Here is a 25,131-nt window from a genome sequence, read left to right on the forward strand (position 1 = left end):
GGTCCCTCGGGTTCCTGCCTCTCAGCTGACGTCAGGAGAAATGGCGGACCTGGATGGCAGCGACGCATCTCCTCCCGAGTCCCAAGGTGAGCTCTAACAGACAGGAAACTTTACTCAGACAAACTTTTCTAAATGGACAAACTCTTCATTAAACGATGAGGTACTTGTCAGTGGGAGGGTCTCTATGAAAATAAGATTTTTGTCGGTGTTTGAACGCTGACGATGAATTACAGGGAGACTCAAGTACTCGGAGCCGGTCGGTCACGGGAGTGGGATTAACTATCAACCGACTCACCCAACCGGTTACTTTCCGTTTATTAAACACGACTTGTTTTCAAAAGTACTCAAATATATATATTTGTTCAGCTTTTTACCTTTGTTACCGTTGTTGAGATATAATATTTTGAGCTGCTCTCGCGCTGGCACACACCTGTTGCTGACATTTTGTCAACTGGTCGAAACGCTCCTTCAGTTCACGAGACAGGTGAATTAATGGAAATAAGTAGACGGTTTCAGTAGAAGACTGCTTCTACGTGTTTTTTGTTTTAAACTTTTTTTCCCTTTCTAGATTGTATACATAATTTTAAAATTATTTTTAGTCCACAATTTAAACTCCTAGCTTTTCTTAAAACACCGTTTAACCAGTCATCTGAGACCCATAGTGTTAACTTACGGGTGCTGTCTTTTATCATATTAAAGTTATGTCAACTCATAGCTTGACTGCAGTGCGTTACTTTAGCCACTGTTGTGTTGGGCTTTTGTCTTTTGATGTGCAGTTTTAATCCCATTTCGTTCTTACATTGTAAAAACAAATGTTATATAAAGCCCTAAAAGCAAAATAAAATGGTGACCCCGTGTTTGGCTGTGTGGGAGGTGCTGTCAGTCTAATCATTTTTGCTTCAGGTCAAACCATCAAAACAATATAGCCAGAGGCGTCGCCAAAATCAAACAAACAAGGACATTATAGATTTAAAAAAAATCTTTAATTTGGAACTGAATCAAAAAATGGTTGAACAGTTGGTTTAAAATTTATTTGAAGCATACCTCCAGCTTTCACCTGTGACTGTGCCTCAAGTAGTGACGACACAGCAGGTGTTTTCCATCAGCTGTTAATTGTAAATACCTGCTCTGACTCCACTGGTTGGGATGTGGTGGGAGCAGTGCAACAGCCTGTTAATTCCCTTTGTCGTACAGTGTTCAATTACTTTTCAAAGCTGAACTCTAACCATTTGCGTGGCAGAGCCTGATAAAACACTAAAATGTTGATCAGGATCATGGGTGTTGACTATACCCTTATCACCACCGTAATTAACCTCACAAACTTGTTGACACTAGATGCTCTGTCGGTAGAACATGGAGAATTTAATTTAATTAAAAAAAATTGAAGCTTTAAACTACTGAGGAAATTTGTTCATTTGTTTTGAATACATACCATGAAACAAGCATCCTCATCATTCACTAGCAAGTCCCTAACACTTCCAGATGACGTAGTAACATGCTCTGCTCTCCCACAGACATCCCAGTTTGACGTAGCTTCACCTGCAGTTAGGCTACAGCTACAATTTCAGATTTTTACTGCATAGCTCCAAAAAAAAAAGATCGGTCAAAATCATAGGATAAAAGGGCAGCTCACTGTGTCAACTTCACACTGCTGATTGAGCAGTTTTATAGACTAACAGGACTAAATGTTGTTAAACTACCTAAAAACATTCAGCTTTTTAGATTCAGCATGTTTGTATTGTCAGTTCAGCTGTACTCCTTCGTCACTGTGTGCTCCTCTTCCTATTTCCTATTTCACCTTGAAATCTAGTATCTAATATATGGTCCTGCTGCAAGCTCTCAGCATCCATTTTCTGTAACATGGTGCTTTCAAGATTTACAATCCTGCTGCTAGCTTAGTATTCATAAACAACTTCCTTCCATATGCATTATTTATCATGTATTCCCATGCTGCTGTGAACTGCACTAGATGCACAATCCACAGCACGTTGCAGTGTTGTGATCCCTGCATCTTACAGGGCAATCTGTGACATCCCTTCGTTGCTTCACAATATGTCTGCACAAAAAAATGTTTTGTATTTCTTCTCTCACTCTGGGGGCAAAACAGGTTTTAATATCTCCTTTCCTATCAGCTGGCACTGCCAGTTTGTTTCAACAAGGATTTTGGACCTTATTTTAATGATAGACAGCTTTTATATATCTTGTTGGAGTTACCTGTGGTATTAAGGTTTGTTCTGTTCTGAGCCTTCAGGCGCTCTGCTCATTGTTGCAGCTGTTCTGTAGCCGTGCTTCACCAACAGTACCACCATAATAATATTATTTCCCAATCTGGAAAACAGCACTGTGGTGGATAGGTGCTGCTTTCTCGACTGTAGTGGGTCGCTCTGGTGATGTGCCGGGGGTGGGAGGCCCCCTTTGCTTGGTCATCTTGTCCACATCTTGTAGGATTTTCTTGTGAGTACGTGTCTCTACAGATGCCAGTGGTCATCCATGGACAAATAAAACCTGAAGTATTCAGTAAATAACATAGCTCTTTAATTTTAGACTGTATCAAACCCAATTCAGGAAATACACATGAGAATTAGGTTTTAGCTACTGTATATAGGGGTGTAATATGTATCTTGTGTATTATATTTGTGAAAAAAACAAGATAAAATGTATGTTCATGCTTCACCTGAAGTAAGCAAATTGATGAAAATAGCTGCTTATCTGTATATTTAAACTTGTACGCTTGTATTTCTAAAGATATCTGCAGTCAAAATAGTTAATTTGTTCTCATGTCTGTGTCTCATACACACATTCAATAGGTGTGAGAAGGGTGTGTGGCCTAGGCTATCCGGTTAAAGTCTGAGTGTAGGATTACTCTATCCTGCAGGGACAAAGATCAGATTGCCCTTTCAGGAATATGTGTTTGTACAGCATGTGCTCCCCGAGGAGATGAGGCAGCAAGAATTGTCCTGAATTCCTTTATATTTTAAATGTGTGTGAAAAAGTTGTGACTCGGATGTGTTTGTTAGCAAATAGTCAGTATGGCAGACTGCTCATTGGGCTATTCCCTTTACAAACGTATATAAGGCCAGCTACAAGCCAAGATGCCTATCAGAGGTTGTGTCTTTAATCATTTTGTCACCTTGATGTTTTGAGCCACAGCGTCTTAAGTGGCTTTAAGATTTCAAGCTGTCTTGCTGGTTGTTTAATCTCTGTGTGTATTTGCTTTGGTAGACGTGAGATAAACGTGTGCAAGCACACACACCGCCGGTAAAGGTTGTTCAGGCTGGTGTTTGCATTGTTACTGAACAGGCCTCGAATAATGTGGTCTCTAACTACTGTGATAACTTAGTTGCCCCTTGCAGGGTTACAGGGCTGCAGCCGAAGATGATTTTCATTATTAAGTTAACTGTCAATTATTTCTGTGATTGATGGGTTAACACAGTATATAATATACCAGGAAATAGAGAAAAATACACATCATTAATTTCAAGAGCACAGATCGACGTCTTAAATCTTCTTGTTTAAGTCAGTCCAAAACCCAGAAATTAATTTACAACATTATAAAACACAGAAAAGCGGCAAATGGGGTAGAAATGGAGAATGGTTGGTATTTTTGTGTGATTAATGGATTATGGTTTCAGCACTACTGCAGTGCAACTGCTACTTTGCTCTGTAAATACGACTTCTGCTTCATGCTTATTACATTTGTGTCACCCTGTCCTTGTGAAGACCAGTCAGACATGAAATTGGGAGGATTTGCTTATTTACTATACAGCCATGGTTTATCAAATAGCTGATGGCTCTTTAAGTGGGGAATGGGGCGGAGACGCATACCATGTGCTCTATGAGCACACCCCTCCTGCAGATACTCCTCCAGTGCTGCAATGTTTGGTTTGGTGTGTGCATAGGCGTGCATCCATAGTTGTGTGTGTGTGTGTACATTACATTAAAGTGTGCCTGTCCCCTGCTCCCTCACTTCCACTCTCCCACTGCGTCATTGGCCCATGTGCTGCTGTTGTTAGGGAAACTCTTCACTGGTACCGGCTCACCTTCCACTGCTGGATTCTCACTGAATATTTTAACATCCCTGTTACCCGTGTATGTGTGGGCCTGAATGTGTGTATGTATGTGTGTACTGTACAGTGTGTGTCTGTGTGATGAGATTTTTCTGACAAGTTTGCATTTACAGTGTAGGCCTAGCAAAAGAGAGTCGAGGAGGGAGACGGGGGGCTGCAGCAACAGTAGTGACAGCAGCAGCAGCATCTCTTGAGGAGTGAGAGAGCCAAGAGCAGTGCAATCCTTCCAGCTCTCGGGCCGAGCCAGTCTTGTGGATTAAGTCTTCTTCTTCTAAGCCAGACTACAAGAGCTCATCCTCAGACTCTTTCGCACTCTCTGTCTGTTTCACTCTTCTCTCTGTGCCTGGCACTGCCATCGCAGGCAGTATGGACATGGCACAGTGAGCTGCTCTGCTTGTCTCATTTACACTCTCCCTCAGCATCGCACTCTACTTTATTCATTGTTCATCCTCCTTACCTTTATTTCTTTATTTCTCATCTCTCCTGCTCTTTTTGTTCTGTCCTCCCCCCTTCTCTCTTCCTCTCTGTCTTCTTCTTGCTCTCAGACACAGAGCTGCAATGTGCAGCCAGTAGAAATTAGCTGTTAGCTTTAACTGTTAGCTGTTTGTTGTCTACGTCTTCACTGAGAAGAAGGCTTTTAGGGGTTACCCTGTCCTCCACCATTCTTTGGGGTCCAGCACTGACCTGCCCCCACCCACCCACCCACCGCTGCAGGGTGGGATGGGCAGGGGCTGGGTGAGTTAGCCAGGGGCTCGAGGGTTAGCAACAGGGCAGGCGATGCCAGAGAGTAAAGGACGAGGACAAGGAGGAGGTGCAGGCGGGTGCTCGCGGGGCAAGTGGAAGCTGAGGAAGGGAAGCAGCCGCTCAGCCATCCCAGCACTCTTCACCATCACTGAGGAGGAGGAGGGACAGAAGCGGAGAGATGCTTGCAGGAGGAAGAAAAAAGGTATGGAGGGAAAGAAGAAAGGGAAACTACAGTTGGAGGGCACTATGAATTTGTATGCTCAGGTACTTTGTGTTGTTAAAACTATTAAATTATGTGTGTGTGCGTACACGTTTGTGTGTCTGTGTGTGTGAGAGCGAAGGCATTAGTATCTGGGACAGGGAGGCTACTGGGGCAGAGGCATGTTTAACCACTCTCTGGAGAGTCACAGCAGTAGACAGTCGGAAAAAGATCTAAAATCGCGGAGGATTAAAGTGTGTATTTGTTCTCACTATTTTTGGTGTGTGTGTGTATATGGTTTTCAGTAGCTGAGAAAATCACCTCTCAACCCATCATGCTCAGCCATCCAGTGACAGGTGGTTGACAGGTCTGATGAGAAAGCACGATTTGTGTGTTGTGTACAAACCAGCTGACAAGGCAAGATTAGGTCAACACAAGGGCAACAGATGAGAGTGAAGGTGCCGTTCACTTCACACGTGTATGTAGTTGTAATGCATCAGTAAGCACAGCAGTCAGTCAACAGGACAGCGGGTGTCTGCTATCTCAGCTGGTATAAATACTCAACGCATTCGCTTTTAACTCGTGGTATTTTGCCCTGTTTTCCAGAGCTTCAGACATCTGACGGCCTGTATGAAATATTGTCTATTTATCCTTTTACTTTTTCATTCATTCATTTTTATTCATTCATTTTATACCTATACCTATACTACCTACCTATACTGAGCTTTTCAGGTACTTCCTGAATCAGCAGTACATTGCTTCTCTGAAAACGTAAGATCCTGTAAGGCAGTAATGCAGTTTAGTCAGCAGTGCATGGAAGGGTTTGTAGTGCCTTTATTGTGATGCATTAGGAGTTGCTCCAAGTTTAGTTCAGTTTCAGGATTTCTTTTAACATACCTTCATCTTCCTTTCACTTGTATGTTTTTTATTTCCTCTCTCGGTTTTAGTGATATCAGAGGGGTTAACTTGTATAACAGATTGATTGAGGAAGAGTTGGACTTAGGAAGACACGAGGCTTATAAAATATTAATGTCACAAATACATTTTTATGTTTTTCACCCATATTACCTTAACCTAAGCCATATATACTGTAATTCTGTAAGTTCATCCTGAGTTTTACACTGTACAAAGCCAACGTGACTCCATCTAAACAGATTGTCTGCATCAGCTATATGATACTGAAAGAACAAGATATGACATGACATGATCCTCCTACTAAGGGTTTTGCAGTTTCTTTATAGGACAAGCATGCACGTAGGGCTCACTTAAACCATGAATAATAGAGGAGAAGAAACATAGAGAGGAGAATGAAGAGATGATTGCAAGCTCTTGTAGCAGTATGAGCTCATAATATCAGCTACACTTGTCTGTATTTTGAGGATGCCAAGTGTAGCTATTATGCATGGAACAGGCTAAGCAGTCAGCAAATATATCTATATATCTGCCCTCATCCATTCTGTGCAAGACCTTTTTGTCTAGTTCAGCCTTAGCTTGCCTTTTAATTTATTAAGAATAATGGATTAAATTAGGGGATTTTTTATGTGCATTTAAAAGTGTAAAAATATGGCTTGGTTGAAAAAGAGAAGAGTTTTGAATCACACTGGTTGAGGAAAAGTACTGGAAAAGTACTAGGAAAAGTTTTGGTGATCCTTAATCTCTGAATTTGTCATTTCAAATCAATTCGTATGTAAACTCTAAACTAATGTTGTGACAAGTTGCTAAACAAAGTTTTTAATAACATTACAGCTTCTTAACAACCTGAAGGGGAAAAAAAAGGAAATTTTCAGTATCGGAAGACTGCAGTTTCTATTATTCATGGCTCTTTTCATCAAACATCTTATCAGAAGCCGCAGTGAGTGATGACACCAGACATTCCTCCCATCATCTGAGCTAAAATGCGGACCTGCAGTGTGGAAATAATTCAGCCTTACATGCTATAAAGTAGCACCCACCCTTCTTGCACCTATTACCCAGGCCCGAAAGGCCTCTGCTGACTAGAGCTTAGCGTTTAGCTTAGCATTAGCAGCTGCTAATCCTCTCAGGCTGCAGGGAAGGCAGGAGACACACAGCGTGCTTGCCTGCTACCCACTGGCCCGGACAGCACAGCATTAATCGCTAACTCTGACCATTTAATCTGACTGCCAATGAATGCAGATAGATTGGGGGTGGGGAGCGTGCACACACACACACACCAGCATGAGGGGAGGGAGGGCCAGATTAAACAGTCACACTCTCCCTATGTCTCACTCTCTGTCTCTTTTATACACACATACATATACACGCACACACATGGACAAAAGGATGGGGGTTGGAGAGTCACCACAACCTGTCTCACACTCAGTCGGCTCTCAACAACAGTGACACCAACTACAACTGATCTCTCTCTCTTTCTCCCGTCCTGCTTTCCCCTTTACTCTGGGGACAGTTCTGGTTTTGGGTGGTCACTTTTTTTGGGTTGTTTGGAATTTCTTCTTTTTGCTGTACCTTCACCCCACACCTCTCACTGCACCATGGACTTTGGATTGGAGCTTATCTTGCATCGTGTGGGATGTTTTCAGGAAGTAGGAACATTGATTCTGGCCCTCCGATCTGACTAGTCGGAGTGGGACGCTAGCCAGGGGTTCAACAGGTCCCATCCTGTGATTGACTCTCCTGGAATCATGAACCAAAATCCAGGTAATGGCCTTTTGCTGAGACACAGGGACATGACATCTGTAGATGACATTTTGGTGTAGGCTTACATGGTTTTTTGGTTGACTGTTTGGGAAATACACAGCTCATCTCGGAGCATGGCAAAAGGTGGTCAGGATCTTTGGAGGTTTACAGGTGGACATTTATTACTAGGAGCTGACACAACACACCAAATTAAATTGACTTTGGTGTGTTTGCTAAGGCTGTTAAACAGCTGTCTAGTGCGCACGAGCAAATGTACTTGCTGCTCTTTGAGGTTTGTTTGTTTAATGACCTCTACAACAGATGGATGAGCTGGTGAGAAGCAGTGGGAATACAAAACTGCACCAGAAGTAAAACTAACACATTACACGGTAGAAACATCGCGGGTGATGGTGTATTAGGAGGCAGCGCTTCCGTGTAAAATTCAGTTGGACACCCTGTGCACACTGCAATGATCAAAGCAAAAAGCAGCCTTTGTCATAACTCCCAACATTTTGCCTGTGCAAATCGCAACGTAGGATTAGATGAGAGAGAAGAGGAAGTAGGGATAGTGTTGAAATACTAGGTTAGTGACCCTTTTTGTGGGAGTTGAGCCCTGTGAGTACATAAATACATAGGTACCTATTCCCTACAGCGTGTCTATGACATGACACTTTTACACATTCAGTTCAAGATTAATGCAGGATTCAGGGTTTGCTCATGGCAGAGACGAGACCCACCACACTAATCACAAAGTCTTAGTCTAATCATGTATCCAAAGCATTCATCCCTACTTTTCCCAGTCTCCTCCTATTTATAAGGCTATTTCTTTAAGCCACTCTCTCTGTAGGGTAATAGTATAGCTAAACTAAAACCCAATGCTGCCCTGATCTGCACACAGCCTCATCTGCAACTCGAGCCACAGGATGCCCTTTGACCTCAGCTAACCTTTTCTGTAAACAGAGCAAAGCAAAGCCAAATTGGATTCTGTATCAACTCTGGACTCTGTAACAGGTCATAGACTTGTTTTTAGGTTTAGTGCAGTATGGGTGGGACATGTTTTTTGTTATGTAGGACTTTTTAATGTATATCTGTTTATCTTCTGTACTCTTAGTATCATCAGTCAGCCCTTATAAATAAACAAAGGATGAGTGTTGTATCATACTTACATGCAAAAACACACCGTCATTTGAGATCCTGTAACTTGCATTTGATTACCACAGAAGACAGCATGTGTCATATGCACACATACTTTGATGAGGGAACATCAGGCTGTTAATCAGATTGTTCTGGTCAAATATTAATGAAATGTGAATATGGGCCACATTCTGTCTTGCACACCTGCTGTACTGTATGTACTCTTAATATGCACACCTGTTTTCATTGCTTTTTTAAAAATGGTTTTATCATATCTGTGCTTCTTGCTGCAGAGAGTAATATACAGCCAGTTTCTGCTGAAGTGGATCCATAGATTATATTGCTCCTAATTTGTGCTATATGTTATCAATTACTAATTATCTTCAACTGTAAATGGAACAGGTAGTTTTTAATTCCTCTTGACTGCTCATTATTTGTCCCCCTCTTGTTCTCTTCTACGTGCTTTTGTTTCTGAGCCAGACTCTTTTTTAAGGAAGGGAATTTTTTTCTCTTTTGTGTGGTTGTGAGTGTTCCCAGGGTCTTTTCAGTGAAGCTCCAGTTCAAGCTGTCAAATTTAAGAAAGTGGGTCTTCATTCAGCCCATCACCACTGGCTTATTGTGTAGTTGCACACTCGATCTGTAAAGAGGGCCCACTACATCGCTCTCCAGAAGTTAACTTGCATGGAATGAGCTCCCTATTTTGTCCTTTTGTTTAATGGCCATATGACCTCTCATTCAGAGTTCACTCCATCTCATTTATGTTGCTATTATACTTAATCTAAAGCCCATTAACAAATTCCCAGTTCAATATTTGTCTGCAGGACATTATCTTCCTCTGTGAATGAGCTAATCTTTTGTTGAAGGATAATGATTTTAGGGAAAGGAATACATAGACTAGACATTATTGTAACCTGGCCCAGCCAAGCCTTTCCTGTTATAACAATAGCCATTATGAAACCAGTTCCAAGGCTGCCGCACCTGAGGCAGGGTATGCTTGTTAATACTTGAGTACACACCTCTGTAACTGTCCCAGACTGTGACATGCAATACCTCTGCAGCTATGACCTCATGTCTTTGTCTAGCGTGTCCTTTTGTGAATTACCATAAGACATCTGAATGTGTTAAGGTGGAGACAACATCAGCAGTATAGATTTATATCATTTTCTGCAGCAGGCCTTTATCTGTTCCTAATAATTTATGTTTTTTTAGTATTAACTGCAGTTTAGTTTAGATGTAATATGTGGTGGCTTTAAATAACACAACAATTTAAGGATGTAGTTGAAAGTTAGATTGCTACATTTAAATGCAAAGTGCCCTCCAGTGTGTCCATCAAGGCACAAGAGAGTCCACTTGTACGACTGATTATGAAATTTGTACTTTGCTTCTCTCTTCCACTGGCATCATTAATTACCCCACTGAGCTACTGTCACTGACATGAAGAGATAAAGAAGCCGTGAAGAAAAAAGTGAGAGAGAGACAGAAGTAGAATGGGGTGTGTGACTTGTGCTATTTCAGGTAGAGTCCATCTGTTTCAGTTTGTCAGTTTAGTCTGGGTCAGGTGGACTGATTTAATTTGGTCCTCAACTTTCTGGGACAGATTGGTCTCTGGAGACATGTCTCGCTCACTATTCACCACACTCACACAAAGGAGCAGTATGTGTTTTGCATAGAGTTGTTATTTTGCACATCTACAATATAGTACAATTTCTTTTTCACCTTGTGTGTTTTTGCATGGTAACACACACACGAGTGTGATTTATTAAACAATCGTGTCAGTTAATAATCTTAATATTTGCCACTGTAATACTGTTTGTCCTTTTGTCCTTGGTTTAAGCCAGCCTACCCAATCCACAGCACAAAGGCATGTGCATGTTTTCATTTTGGCGCATTTGAGACAGGACCATCTGTTTCTGCATAAAGCCCAATGTTAAGCTCTGTGTCTGTGTCCAGGAGGCTGACCTGAAAGTGCTGAGTCACCCTGAGCCTGATAGGACCATTAATCAATAGCCTAGCTCCGAGCTGAGTTGAAGCAGGACAACACACTAGGAACATCTGAGAATACAGGAAACACGGTATATGTTGTTTCACCCCATTCTGTTTCCTGTCAAGCTACACTGCAGGGCTTGACAATGCAGCAGAGACAGCATGCAGACTATCGGGCTATCAAGCCCCTCTTAATCCATCTCTTTCATTCACATGATTCGTCTTGTCTTCTGCAGCTTCTCTTTTCCTTGCATAATTGTTCTTTTTTTTTAACTCTCTTTTTTCATGTGTTTTCATACATGCAGTACATGTCACACACATGCAGCTAGTCTGTGTTTGGACTTTACATTACCATGTGTCTCATCACACCCTAATGGCTAATGTACGATTTTCTTGTGGTAACTCTCAAGTCTAGATCACAAATGCAAATGACAGTGTTTTAGTAGGCATTTTTATGTATGGTCTCATTAAAACAAAACAGACATATAGTATGAGAGAAACTGTGAAACTCTGTTCTATTCTCTGAATAAAATAAATGTGCCCAAAAAAAATTTTTTTTTTCCACCGAAATAAGCACCAGAAGTAAGAAGACACAAGAAACACTCAAGAAACAACAAAGCCTGGCTCAGTATGTCATGGCCGCACTATCCTTGTAGGGTAAAGATCCTATGGAAATGCTGCTGAATGGTTGGGTTTAACTGATTGTACAGTTTTTTTTTTGTTTTTTTCATAAGCAGTCTTGGAAACCAGTAACACTTTTCTCTTTTGTCTTTCTTCCCAGCGTCTTTCTCCCAGTATAAATCGGAGGATGGCAGCACGTCTTCAGCCACCCGCCCAGACTCCTCGGGCTCCGGACAGACCTACACTCCCACCCTGACCCCTATCCCCACTCCAACCCCTAGTTGCACCACCAACAGCAACAGCCCCAGTAACAATGCTGCCACCAAAACTGGTACGTGAGACTAGTATACAGGGAAATATTTCTTTCATGTTCAAAAAATTAGTCTGAGAGATAACACAGGATTGGTTTGGTGTTCATCAGTTTCTCAACCAAGCTGTACTTTATTCTGCTGTTTAACTGTTGTATGTGCTGCAGACTCGCTGCTCTTCAACAAGATTGATGAGAGACAGAGGTTGGCCCGTGAGCGCAGAGAGGAGCGTGAGAAACAGAATGGTGTGTATTCTTTAACTGTGTTTGTGTGGGTGGATGTGTGTGTGTGGGTGTAGGTGTGAGGCAGACAGCAGACACACTGTGTGTGTAAATTGGCGTTAAATGCATTCCTCATTCTCTTTTTTTGTCTTTCCCGCAACATATCATGACTGAACTTGGTTGGTAGCTGTGGCGAAGTGCTTGTTTCTCTCGTTGTTACATAAAGTCTTGGCCGAAGCCCGGCACCCCCGTTGCCATGGCACCCATGTTACATAATGGGTCAGGCCATGGGACTTTAGGTTTTAGAAAGGCTGGTGGTTTGAATGTGTGCTCTTGTACAAGTGTGTGAGTGACATACCGCCAGTGATGGGTTTTAGGGAGTCACGGCCTGTTTGTGTATTGTATGTTTTTATCGCTGAAGAGTGTTTGTGTTTGTCGTATTGTACAGTACCTCTGGCCCCAGCTGAGGGGCTGCGGGATTTGCTTTGTGTTGAGAGCTAAAGCCTAGTCACATGATCTACAGCTGACCCATCACACTGCTGCTTTAAGCCCGTGTTTGTGTCCATGTGCCATGTGTGTGCATATGGTTAGGTACACTTGTATGATTTTTTTTTTTTTGCAAGCACATGTGAACACACGCACATGCATCAAATCATTATTAACTGTGTGTATGTGTGCGTTCATCATGCCTCAGCTGTCAAAGAGGCCCAGTGGCAGGCACGTGAGGAGCGAGCCAGGCAGCACTATGAGAAGCACCTGGAGGAGAGGAGGAAAAAGCTGGAGGAGCAGAGGATAAAGGAGGAGAAGAGACGGGCTGCCGTGGAGGAGAAACGACGGCAGAAACTGGAGGAGGACAGGGTACTGACTCTGGCCTGTGCATCTAGTTCTGTTCACGCTTTAAATAAGCAAACAGACTCGCACCTGCAACACTTCTCACTCCAAGATCTAAGAGTGCAACACCGTTTTCTCATAATTTCATTCATTATTTTCTGCTAATAGTATCCCCTTGAACCAACTAGTTAAAATCTCTTTTCAGTAAACCATTTACACGATCTTTGCCCCTTCCCTCTTTAGTCAATTGGAGTTTGAACTCTCCTGCAATCACCTATCTGCATATTTACCACCAGTTTTCACTCACAGACTGTAGGAGCGTGGTGTCTTTGTTGTGTTGTCGGAAATCCACAACATGATTCTGAGGCAGCTCATGTTGATGACTTTGCAACACAACATATATTCCAGGTGTAAATAATTTTTAAGAGGTTGATTCTTTGTGGTCAAGTGATCTATCATCTAATCACCTGTCTCAGCTATGTTCTGTCAAGTAAAGGCAAAATGTTACAAAATCTCTAAAATCTTACTTTTGCAAATTAAGTTTGGAGCAGGATGTTTGCATTTTGTGACAATTGAAATACGTACAGGAAATGCAAGGAAAGAGTGAGACAGTGGCATGACATGCAGCACAGGATAGTGTCAGAACCTGAACACCCCACTAGACTTGTTTTTACTGTACATTGTAGGAATACTTCAAGATGTTGAACCTTCCAATGGACTTCAAAGACTTTTGGCATTGCAGCCGCCCAGAAAGTGTCTTCACAGCTTGAAGAGCCACAGAGTGGTTTTGCTTTCATTTTGAGCGTTTCGTAATTAGAATTTTGATTTCATCTGCCAAATACTGGTACAACTGGTATACACAAAACACACTTCATGGCAATAGACTAAACTATTCAGAGCAAAGATTGCTCCGGTGTTGCATCACTATTTGTGGGTTTTTTTTTTTTCTAATGCTGATAACTTGACAATGTTGTCATTGTTGTTTTTGTGACTGAAGATTCGTCATGAGGCGGTGATACGTCGGACATTGGAGAGGAGCCAGAAAACCAAACAGAAGCCCAACCGCTGGTCGTGGGGAGGGGCACTGCACACAAATACTCCCAGCACACCAGCCGGTACTTTAACACCTCACACCCCTACACGCATTACCTGCATAAACTCATAACACTCTCCCACAGTCATTACAGTGTGTTAAATACAGGTGTGAGAAATCTACTTGTCAGTGCTTCCAGGTTTACTGGTTACTTCTAATATCTCCCTGGTGTCTGATGTGATGCCTCTTGTGTAAATATGTCTGCCTGCCTCTGCGTGTCAGTATTGTTCTGCCATGTTTATATTTGAATTTTTCAGATCCGCTGCCCTCTGTTGTTACTGCTGACTCACACCCTGCTCTACCTCTCTGCTTCTCCCACCCTCTCCCTCTTTCTCTCCCTTATTCTCAAAACCTCTCCCTTGACTCACTTTCTCTCTCTCTCTTTCTCTCTCCCTCTCTCTCTCTCTCTCTCTCTCTCTCTCTCTCTCTCTCTCTCTCTCTCTCTCTCTCTTACCCTCGCTCTTGGATCTCCCTCCTCTCTGCTCTTTGTTTCTCTGCCATTGTCCTTCCCCCTCCTGGTCCAGGTTTTGTCGAGTCGGCTTTCCTCTTTCCACTCGACCTTGCTGGACTGGAGCACATGCAGAGTGCTTTCAGTCTCTACCACAGATATGGAATGACCTCCCAATGTGAATATTTTAGCACTGTGTCAGTTAGCTGGCTAGCATTAGACTGCTGACTTTAGCACTGTAACTGTACAGCACTTTTTTTAGCACACTGGCATTAGTGTAAATGTAGGCCATTGTGTCTGGCATGATTAGTGTTTGTTGTCTTATGTGCATGTAGCAACCCAGTTTGTGACTTAAAGTTATATTTTAGGACGGAGGACCATTCATTCAAACCATTTTAGCCCCATTTTTAGATGAAATAAGACCCATTTAGCACTAATTCATGTTTTAATATTTTATCCCTTTTAGCGACATATTTGTAGTTTTTTCATACCTAATCTGAACCCTAACCCCTGACTCTGAAGTCCTAGATTAGAGTAGCCCCTCAGTGAGAGAATGCTGTCTCCAGCAATCTTTCTCCTTTCTGTCTCTAGGTCCTTCACTTCAATAATACTTCATTAATTTGCTTCTGTTGTGCTGCTTTGTTGTTAGATGCTGACAGACGGTCAGTGTCCACGATGAATTTGTCCAAACATGCGGACCCTGTCATTACCAAGCGCCTCTCCTCCTCCTCTGCCACACTCCTACACTCACCAGACCGAGGTAATGACAATGAGCATTACACACAAATACCGGGATTATTCATTGCATTCCCTTGTGATGGTTTGCCTTTGGTTGCATCTTATGCCATTAGTGTCTGTTGTAAGATAAGACTCGTAATTTTCAGTCTCATAACCATTATTGTTTTCTTTTCATAATGAGATTTGGAAGTACAATGACACTGACCTCAACGGAAAAAATTTGGAAATGCACTTTGCTTTCTAGCTAAGAATTAGATGACAAGATTGGTACTTCTCCCATGTCTGTACGGTAAATATGAAGGTATGGCTGGCAGACAGCTTAACTTAGAACAGAAATGGGGAAGCAACTTGCCTGGCTACGTCCAAGGGTAACAAAGTTAGCCTACCAGCACCTCTAAAGCTCAATAATTAGCACCTAGTTAACATATTGTGTCAGCTTTAAGCCATAAAACCACAACTTATCCTTTTTTGCATTTCGATGCTTGTATGGATTAAACAAAAGAAATATGACCTCTTAATAAGGGAACTTTAGAGGTGCTGCTAGGTGGGTTTTGATACCATTGGACAGAGCCAGGCTAACTGTTTACCCCAGTTATCAGCTAATCGGCTGCTTGCTGTAGCTTCATATGTAGCAGACAGATATCAGAGTTGTATTGACCCTCTCTCCCCTCATCTAACTCTCTCAAGGAAAGAAATAAACATAATTCTCAAAATGTCCAACTATTTTTTAAAGTATATATTTTTAAATGTTAATTGACAGTTAGTTATACATTCTTTGATGTTCATATGTTGCTGACAGGCTTACGGATGAGAACAGCCTCCTCCCCTGTCATTAACAAAGCTCAGTCCAAACCCCGCCTACACCAGGGAAAGACCACCCAGCACAAAGACACAGGTGTTTTCTGGGAAACTTTTTGCAATTTGGTCCCTCATTTTACACGCCTTACACACTTTGTTGCAAAGCAAGAACATTGTGGGCTGGAAACTGTTAATGAATTCAAAAATATAAATAAATAGTGGCCACCCTGCGTGAGATAAACGTGGATGTTCACTTAATAATGAAATGTGCAGCTGAACAGTCCTTGATCATTTAATAAAAACACTTTGTCTGACTAAACTTAGATTTAGATGTTCTACTCTTACAGAATGATGTGATGTGAGATTATATCAAATGTCCACTCTCAGCTAACAGAACGTACTGTATACGTGTGCGTGTTTGCACTTGTGTGTGTTTCATCAGAGGGATCAAGATCCCGCCCCCCCTCCAGCGTGACCCCTTTCGCTAATCCTCCGTAGGATAATCTTTTTGTTTTTGTGGGAACACTGTATGCCGTTTCTATCCCAGATAAAAAATCGGCACCCACATTTCCACAATGGGACGGACACGTAAATGTAGACACTACAGAGCCACACTCGAACAGTGCTTGAATACAAAGTGGTGTATATTAAAGACTCTGATTCCTTTGTACAGTTTCCAGCCCAGTTGTATCTTGGCGCCTCACTGTGAAACTTGCAACCATGTACCCTGCTGTTTTATCAGAGCCAGCAATGCTGCATGTTTTGCCTGATAAATTGTCCTTTGTCTCTTTTAAGGTTTAATCAGGTTACCGTAAAGGTTAATTAATTGTTGCATCATTTCCAGGTACCAAGGACTCTGCTTGGCCAAATACTTTAACTTTTGCTTTCATAAAAGCTTTCAGCACGTTTTAAATTATTTGCCAGATCCATTTATAGATTTCTTGACCTTAGTTAAAGACCATTTTCTTAAAATGCACATGCAGTATGTCCTGTTTATTTGAATGCTCTCCTCTCTGTGTTTGCTCTTGGTTTGAGCTTCGCTTCAGGCTGTTTGCTTCTTTTCCTAATTAACAGTCTGGTGCATGCAGGTGTAGGTGTAACATAACAGCCTATGCATGGTTATGACTTCACTTTAGCTCTCGCCTACACTGCTGTGCAATGCGAGGGAGGGAATTGGTAACAACTACAGTAATTATGCATCATTAATAATCTGCTTTGACTGATTGCTAAGGGTGATCTGTGGGCGTTAAATAGCTTTAGTTATCAAATCTCAAATGTAACCTGTGTTCAGGCCTGCGCCGTCTTCCATTGACGCCATGGGAGAGCAATGTGGTGAACCGCCTGCAGCAGCCAACACACTCCTACCTGGCCCGCAGCCGCAGTGCCATGAGTCTGTCTGGAGAGCAAACAGGTAACACACACACACACACACACACCCCTCACAAAAGACCCCTCCTGGGCTCTTATGGTGAGCACACTGAGTGATGCCAAGGATGTTGATGAATATTTACTAAACTTTAAATCGCACCTCATAGTGCTCTGAGTATTTATGCTGTTTATATTTTGGTCTCTTGGCCAGAATAGTTTCAGATGTTAATCAGATTTGCCCAGACTTAAAGCATTATACAGTCTGAAACTTCCTTCACCAGCCTGTATCAGGCACTCAAAGCTGGCACATAAACACACACACTCACACTCACACACAGCTCTAAACAAGTAAGTCAAGGAACTATTCCACTATTGATATCATTCCTTGTCTCCCTCTGTTGTTACCATTGCAGCAGTGATTTGAGTGTGTGTGTGTTTGTGCTGTAATTTTGTGAAGCCCAATGCTGAAATATGACTTGAGTTATGTCACTTCTTTTGATAGACCAAAATGAGTGTATGGATTTTATTGTGCAATAAAATCCAGTTTGTTAAGGACTGTTGAAATGTTTGTTGAAGTGTTGTGAATTGTGTAGCGCCCTTATTTTTCCTGACATTTTACGGCATCTTGTTGTTGCTCAGCGACTCCGGCCTATTTCTGCCTCTTTCCATTGCTTAACGGAATCTTGTTTTTCTCTGTTTTGTGTGTTTTTGAATAATCATACTCTCACTCACGCTCACGTACACAAGAACTCACTCCCGCACTCAATGAAATCGCACTGTATCTTATTTTCCTTTCCTCTACTTTGCACACATTTATACATTTGGTATTATCCACGGTGTGTGAAGGTGCAGCTGGTGCATGTGTTTCGTGTATTTTGTTGCATGCTCAGTCCCTGTGTTTGTGGTGTTGAGTCTAATGTGTCTGTTAATAGTAGTTGATTCTGACTGGATGTAGAAATGCTTCCAACACTGGGATTTGTTGTAGCAGGGAATGGTTTACAAAACCGCTCCTGTCTAGACACCTTTACGTGTAATACAAATACAAAGTAATAGAAACCATATTCTATATTTTTGGAGGTTTTAGAAGTTTTTTTTTTCTCAATTTCTAACCTGATCAGTCAGCCCTAATATATCCTTCTCTTAAAAGCCTTACGTTAATTCTTTCACTGAACAGTGCCCAAGTGATGGTCGCAGTATGTTCACGGCTGTTCTTCCAGTCAGTAGCACTAATGCCGTCTTTCTTTTTGTTCTGTTTCCACCAAAACCTCTCTTCATCCCTCTCATTCCTCCGCTGATCTTCCCAAACCCCTTGGCTTCTCTTTATTAATTTACCCATCCTTATCATTTCTTCCTCTCCTTCCTGATCTTTTGCTCCTGTTTATCGAACCCTTACCAACGTTCTGTAAATCCTCGCACTGTCCCGATCCATTACCGTCCTCAAAACACTCCCACCTCATACATCACTGTAGCCATGCCTGTGTGTCCTCGCTCAGTGTCTTGCCACCCCATGGGCTCCATGTCCTTCAAGGCCCTGCAGGCCCAGCCACTCCCTCACTGCCGCAGCCAGGAGAGGAGCCTCAGCAGGGAGACGGCTTCATCCTCTTCCACCACCCCACGGAGGAGGACAACAGGAACCACACAGGTAGGTCATGTCATTAACCTGCACGAGTTTGAATGTATATCTAGAGAATAGTATTTCAGATATTTAAGACAGCTGCGATATTGTCTGAAATGTAAACTCTTAAACTTTCCAGTTGATGGTAAGGTTAATATTGATATAAAATAATGTGTGTGGTTGTGCGACTTTCTTTCACTTTTCTTAATTTGTGGCGTTATCTTCATCTTTGAAGATGTTGATGATGTTCCAGATCAGTCAGACACAATATATCAGAGATTCTGTCTTATTCTGCTCCACACACAGACACACACGCACACCACTGCACCCACTGTCCATCTGTCTGCTGCTGTGTCAGAGCTTATGCCATTAAGGTCTTAGAAGGAGGACATCTTCTGCACTGTTTATCCCACACACAGACACATGCATACATTTGTCCGGATACATTCATAGCAGACACAGTCCGCTCACATGCACTTGTTTTTTATCTGTTTTATTTTTAACCGTTGAATTTTGTCCTTTATTTGTTTCCCTGCACATCAGAATTTCATCAAAAAAATGGACATGGTTGGTGCCCCACTCCTCTTATTTGGTTGATTTTTAATTTTGGTATCAGATCTTTTTTTTTTTTGGTGCCACAGCTCAGCTGGTCAGAGGTTATGCACGGCCAAAGGAAGGCCGTCTGAGTCTAATCCAGTTACTAATCATCTTCTGCTGCTGTCAGTAGGGCGCTTGTGTTTGGGCACCGTCTTTACCACCTGATGACTTTGTGTATTGCTAAGAACATTTTTTGTGAAGTGCCACTTGGGTGACATTATACTGGTGGTTTACTCATCTCCTGATTTAAGTGGGGAAAAAAAAAATCCTTCCCAGTTTAAATAATAATTTGTTTCCCCTCCATCTCTTGCATCAACAGCGAAAGGACCGTGACAATGTTAGGAAGTCCTGGAGCAACCTGTCACTCCCACTGGCCCCCATTCTAACTTTGCCCCCCAGCAAACGCTCCTCATCCCCAGGCAAGAAGAACAGCAAAGTGACAGCACCCTCTCCTGGCAGGTAGGAGAACTGTTTCTATCTCTGCAAAATGGGGAACAAGCAGATTTAAGTTTTGAATTACTTGGAGTAGGAAGACTGTTTTTTAAGATTTTTGGCATAAGGTGGCTGCTAAACTGAGAAAAAATGTTCAAAATGCTCAACGCTCGTAAGAGAATGGCATTTGCTCTTATTTGGACCAGTGTTTTGTAGCTTTTTCTTCCTGCACACAGGCCTCCACAGAAGACAGGGCGCCCTCCGACCCCCAAGCTGCTTAAGTCCCCAGGGACAGAAGACCCTGGAAACCTTCGTCCTGTCAGAATCACACCGGAGAGCCCCCAGCCCCCCACGCCCACCAGAGCACAAGAGGAGGAGGAGGAGGGGGAGGAGGGGGAGGGGGAAGAGCAGGTTCTCAGTCCTCCTCAGCCTCGACCTCAGCCGCTGGGTCAGAACAAGACCTCGAATGAGCAGACACCAGCAGCACCTACAGCAGCCAGCGGTCTGTTACCACTCTACAACCACTCTCACGTTCACATTAACATGCAGCCTGGAGGGTTAACAATTTTTTATGAGTCAGTTTGTAAGATGCACTGGTCAAATTTTCAATTATGCCTTCTAGAGAGTGTAAGCAGTCCGCCAGCCCATAAGCCTTCAGCAGGCACCACAGACCCAGAGGAGGCGAGTCGCATCCTTGCTGAGAAACGACGGCTGGCCCGCGAGCAGAGGGAGAGAGAGGAAGAAGAGCGCAGGCTACAGGAGGAGCAAGCGAGGTATGATCTCTAGACTGCTGACAGACAATACTGAAGGTGTGTGTATGTGCATCCTTGACCTTGAATCATTTGTGTGTCTCTGCAGGTTAGCAAAGGAGGAGATGGCTCGCCGAAAGGCAGAGGAGCGAGCGAAGAGAGAGGAGGAGGCCCAGCGGCAGGCGGAGGAGAGGAGAAGGAAGGAAGAGGAGGAGAGGAAGGCAGAGGAAGAGAGGCTTCAGAGAGAGAGAGAGGAGGCAGAGAGACTCCAGAAACAGGTCAGGGAAAGTTTACAAGTCAACGTTTGATTTTTGAACTAAAGGCTAGAGACCGAACCAAGAAATCTGTAGATTTCACAACATGAAATGTATATGTGTGTGTGTGTGTTAGAAAGAGGAAGAAGAGTCTCGACAGAGAGAGGAGGCAGAGCGGCTGAGGCAGGAGAGAGAGAAACACTTCCAGAAAGAGGAAGCTGAACGCTTGGAGAGAAAGAAGGTGACTCATGTTGACACACGCGTAATTTCCATAATACTCCTCCTCTACGGTGCATATGAAAACTCTTTCTTTCTTTTTTTTTTCTAATCACCAGCGCCTGGAGGAGATTATGAAGAGAACAAGACGTTCAGACACAGCAGAGAAGGTAAAGGCTAAAAGAAATGTGACATCTGATTAACAGTGGATAATCTTTGACGTTTTTGAGTGTTTATTTTCTTTTTCTTCTCTCCCTCTTATAGAAAGTTATTCCTAGCAGGAATGGAGACAGTGCAGGTAATGCAATTGACCCTTTTCTATGATCTTACCTGTGTACATTCTTTTATTATTTTGAAAAATGTATAATGAATTGTTACCTATGCTGGAATAACTTCAGTTGTCCCCATGATGCTGTTTCTGACTGCTGTGTTGGTGTTCTTTCATCATCAGCTTCTCCTGCTCCATCTGCAGAGACTGTGTCACCAACACACAATAGCAACAGCAGTAGTCGGCAACCTGAGCCCAACCCGAACCCCAGCACCGCAGCACTGAGCCATCCTGACCAGAGGTAGAGTTGTAGGCCAGCAGCGCAGCAAATAATTTGTGTCGTCATTGTTCTATATCTTAAAAATTTACCTTTCCTCCCCCATCTCTCTCTGCTTTTCCAGGGAGAACGGAGAGTTTGAGGAGGTGATCGTCCTGCCTTCACATTCCAGGTTGTCTCCTCCTGAGGGAGAGGAGGAGCAGCATCAGCTGCAGGAGGAGGAGAGAGCTCCAGTCGTAGCCTTCAGGGAGAATGGTCTCCTAAAGCCTCTGAGTGGAATAGAGGATATCTCGGCCCAGCAGGGACCAGGTCAACAAGCATTTTCTTTCTGCTTTGGAGAGTCTCTTTTGGAGAAACTCTCTGTTCTGGTTCTTTTCTTTGTCTTCCTTTTTCTTCCTCACTTTATTCTCTTGATAAAGTTACAGAGAATGTCTGTCATTGTGGTTGACTCTTGGTTTGAGGGTTAGGGTTGCATACCAAATCCTAAAAAGTTGAATCTTTTACTAAAACCCAGGATATCTCAGCTTCTGCTGCACTGATTTAGACCATGAAAAAACCGTCTCTCTGAGTTTTTTATATTGATGCACTAAATGAGCGTGACAGTTTTGGCAGCCCTATTAACATGACTGGAAAAGGTGATAACAGATCTACTTTGTCATTTGTTCAATCTGTGCTTTATCCAGGTCTATACTTCATAAGAGGCACAATGAAATTACACTTAGACTTATGTTTTATAGCAAATGTATTACACATTTCCTTTTTTGTCATAGTATGCTGCCTTTTATTTAATCGTTCTGTGGCTTTCTGCTCTTTATCCATCCTCTCCTCTTCCTCTGAGCTTCATACACTCATTGCCAGCTGAGAAGGCTTGATTTACATATTGATTTATATTTATGACTCTTGGCAGATCACCTTGTCCAGAGTAACTTGAAAATACTAGTTTTAAATAGTACAGCAACACCATCATACCAATTCAGAACAGACATTTGGCAGGAATCAAGTCATCCCTAACAGCCCATTAGTACAGGAGGTGCTACAGGGTGAATAACACCCTGTAGCACCTGTTCCCTGATATGAGTGGCTAACTACCTTTAGCACATACAGGTTTGGCATTTTAGAAAATACAGAGCAAAATCTTTTTTAGTGACCAAATATATAACAGCATATATTACACAAATGGTGGTTAAAAAGTGGTGATGATGAAGCAGACTTTCTAGATACTTTCCTTTCATTCTGTCTTAACCTTCACATGGACTGATGTGTTTTTTTATATTTTTTGTTTGGTTTTCAGATGTTGCCTGATGCCCCATGAGACCGAGATGACTCCACACCCAGAGAGACGGCAAGAGAGGTGGTCAGAGAGAGGTGGAGAAACACAGAGCTGTTGGACTGAATCAAAGGAAGGACTTGAAGCACCAGAGGTTTACTTTCTAACCCACCCTCGACAGCAGAGCACCGCAGCCATTTTCCAAAGATGGTGCTTCCAAAGATCTCCCTAATGCATCTCCGGAGAGAAGTTACTTTTCCCTGAACAGACTCTCGGGGGGAACAGATCGTCTCTCTGTCTCTGACCATGTTTACACTTGGTCATAATGTTTGTTCTGTGTACAGCCCCAACTAACCCCCCCAATTCTGAAGTGAATGCCCTGAAATCACTGGAGGGCACTGAATGCCAGTTTCATCTTTTGACCCTCGTGATTTGTGCGTGCGTGTGCGTGCGTGCGTGTGTGAGTACTTGTATTTCTATCTTTGTGAGCACCAGTTTGAGTTATGGACCTTACGGAGTGAGGACATTTTGTCCAGTCCTCACTTTCTGACACACCTTCAGAGGACTGTTTGAGGGTTAAGATTTGGTTGTAGGATTCAGATTAGAATCAAGTTAAGTTTAGGGTCGGGTGTGGGAATAGAATAAATTCAAGTTTGGGTGGCTAAAGTTAAGGTAAGATGCCAGGGAATGCATTATGTCAATGAGTGTCTTCACAAAGATAGAAGTCCAAGTTTGTGTGTGTGTATGTGTGAGTGACAGACTAATAACATAAATGAGATCAGTCATGATACTTGAAGTTGTTTCTGTAGAACATACTGTATTCAGAGCGACTGAATCAGCAATGTGAAGTTATAACTGGAACTCGCACAGCAGGCTCAGAATTCTAAGGTTTCATTGATATCAGTGCATGAAGTTGTGTTAAGACTACAGGAAAGGTTCGTGTGATGTAAAATATTTTTTGCTGTGTCTACAGTGTTTAAAACTAGAGGTTATTACTGGGGTGAGGCAGCAGCATTGAAGTGTCATGGAGTTTAAGTACGATAATGACAAAATTAAAATACTGTTTTCTCAGACAACTGAGAATTAGGGTGTAAACTACTGATTTTTTTTTTTTGTTTAGTTTTATTTAATTGCTGTACAGATAAAATGTGATTCTTTGTTTCGTCCTCACTCTCCTGTTTTCACGTTCTGTTCAGATTGAGACAAAAAAGAGAATCTGCTTTAAGTTCTGCCCTTTCACTTGTTGACCCTGTCAAAGCTGCATCCTCCCGTCCTGTCGCGCTGTCTGAGCCAGTGAGCAGTGTCGGAGGACCTCGCTGTAGCTTGGCCACCTTGTGTTTGAGGTCGTCCTTTGTTCTGGACAAGTGAGTACAAAATGGATTAAAATAATTTACTGTCGATGTTAATTTTGAAATAATCACATTAATTTGATCTTTTTTGATTAAGGATTTAAGAAGAAATGCTGCTAATTTTGATGTTCCTTTGCCTTACCGCATTTATAGAAAGAATGAGGTGACTGTATGTACTCAGTCTCGCTGAAATGAAAATATGCATTCCCAGCGTGAGCTTTGACATTCTGTTAAAGTAGATCATGGTGAAATGTCAGTTATGTGACCACAGAGGAGCTGTAACATCAAATATCTGGGTCTCTAACAGCTTTTCACAAAGGAAAGACTGAAGAGAGAGACTCAAGTGAAACACTGGAACCCAATTATTACAATACGGTGATCCTCACTTCCACCTTTTACACACAGCTCCCCTGTAATGCTGCTCTCATGGCATTTGGTTCTCAAAGCTTTGCACTTAATTTCCTCTGTGTTTGAAATCTTGCAGTTCCAACAAAATGGAAGGAAACTTCAGACAGATTATCCATAGCTTTGTTTTGAAATGCTGGTTTCTGCCAGTAGTACATAGCATGCGGTTATCACCATGCTAACTTGACTTAGCTTGCAGAGAAATTGCTTTATCACAAGCAAAATCTCTTGTAAAGTATAGATATCCTATAAATTATGTATAAAAGTTGATATATTTTACTAAGACTTACCATGAGGTTTAAAACTAACAGGTTCTTTTCCTCTAAAGTAAAGGGGCTGTGGGATAAGATCTTTGAACCACTGTAAAACTGACATTTTTGTACAACTGTCCCAGCTGTACGGTTTGGCAAGAAAATAAAAACTTTTTGAATTGATTACCTATTCATTGACACGGTCTTACAATTATTTTGTCATCCAGTGGAGAAATGACAGAA

The 25,131-nt window shown here is 42.3% G+C and overlaps 1 protein-coding gene across 3 annotated transcripts; it reads left to right on the top strand.

Moving 5' to 3' along the window:
• Positions 1–25,078, top strand: map7b (microtubule-associated protein 7b). 3 transcript variants are annotated; one of them, XM_041064298.1, is made up of 19 exons: positions 1–86; positions 11,564–11,734; positions 11,879–11,956; positions 12,627–12,790; positions 13,761–13,878; positions 14,954–15,064; positions 15,842–15,937; positions 17,132–17,251; positions 18,702–18,850; positions 19,740–19,879; positions 20,089–20,354; positions 20,475–20,625; positions 20,711–20,879; positions 20,992–21,096; positions 21,191–21,241; positions 21,336–21,369; positions 21,544–21,640; positions 21,741–21,925; positions 22,908–25,078. In XM_041064298.1, exons 1-19 carry the CDS (start codon positions 41–43, stop codon positions 22,916–22,918), a joined length of 2,262 nt encoding a protein of 753 aa, XP_040920232.1. In that variant the 5' UTR covers positions 1–40; the 3' UTR covers positions 22,919–25,078. The 3 variants fall into 3 exon arrangements, with proteins under 3 accessions (XP_040920232.1, XP_040920234.1, XP_040920233.1); XM_041064299.1 differs by lacking the exon at positions 1–86 and adding an exon at positions 7,626–7,686 and having other exon boundaries at positions 21,523–21,640; XM_041064300.1 differs by lacking the exon at positions 15,842–15,937 and having other exon boundaries at positions 21,523–21,640.
• The last annotated feature ends 53 nt before the right edge of the window (positions 25,079–25,131 follow it).

This window comes from Toxotes jaculatrix, chromosome 19, assembly GCF_017976425.1.
Source record: "Toxotes jaculatrix isolate fToxJac2 chromosome 19, fToxJac2.pri, whole genome shotgun sequence".
NCBI classification, from domain to species: domain Eukaryota; kingdom Metazoa; phylum Chordata; class Actinopteri; family Toxotidae; genus Toxotes; species Toxotes jaculatrix.

Excerpts from the sequence above, each read along its gene's own strand:
- map7b (XM_041064298.1), top strand. The coding sequence starts at position 41 with ATGGCGGACCTGGATGGCAGCGACGCATCTCCTCCCGAGTCCCAAG. Across the intron at positions 18,851-19,739 it reads GGACAACAGGAACCACACAG|CGAAAGGACCGTGACAATGT; the intron begins GTAGGTCATGTC and ends TTGCATCAACAG. Across the intron at positions 20,355-20,474 it reads AGCACCTACAGCAGCCAGCG|AGAGTGTAAGCAGTCCGCCA; the intron begins GTCTGTTACCAC and ends TATGCCTTCTAG.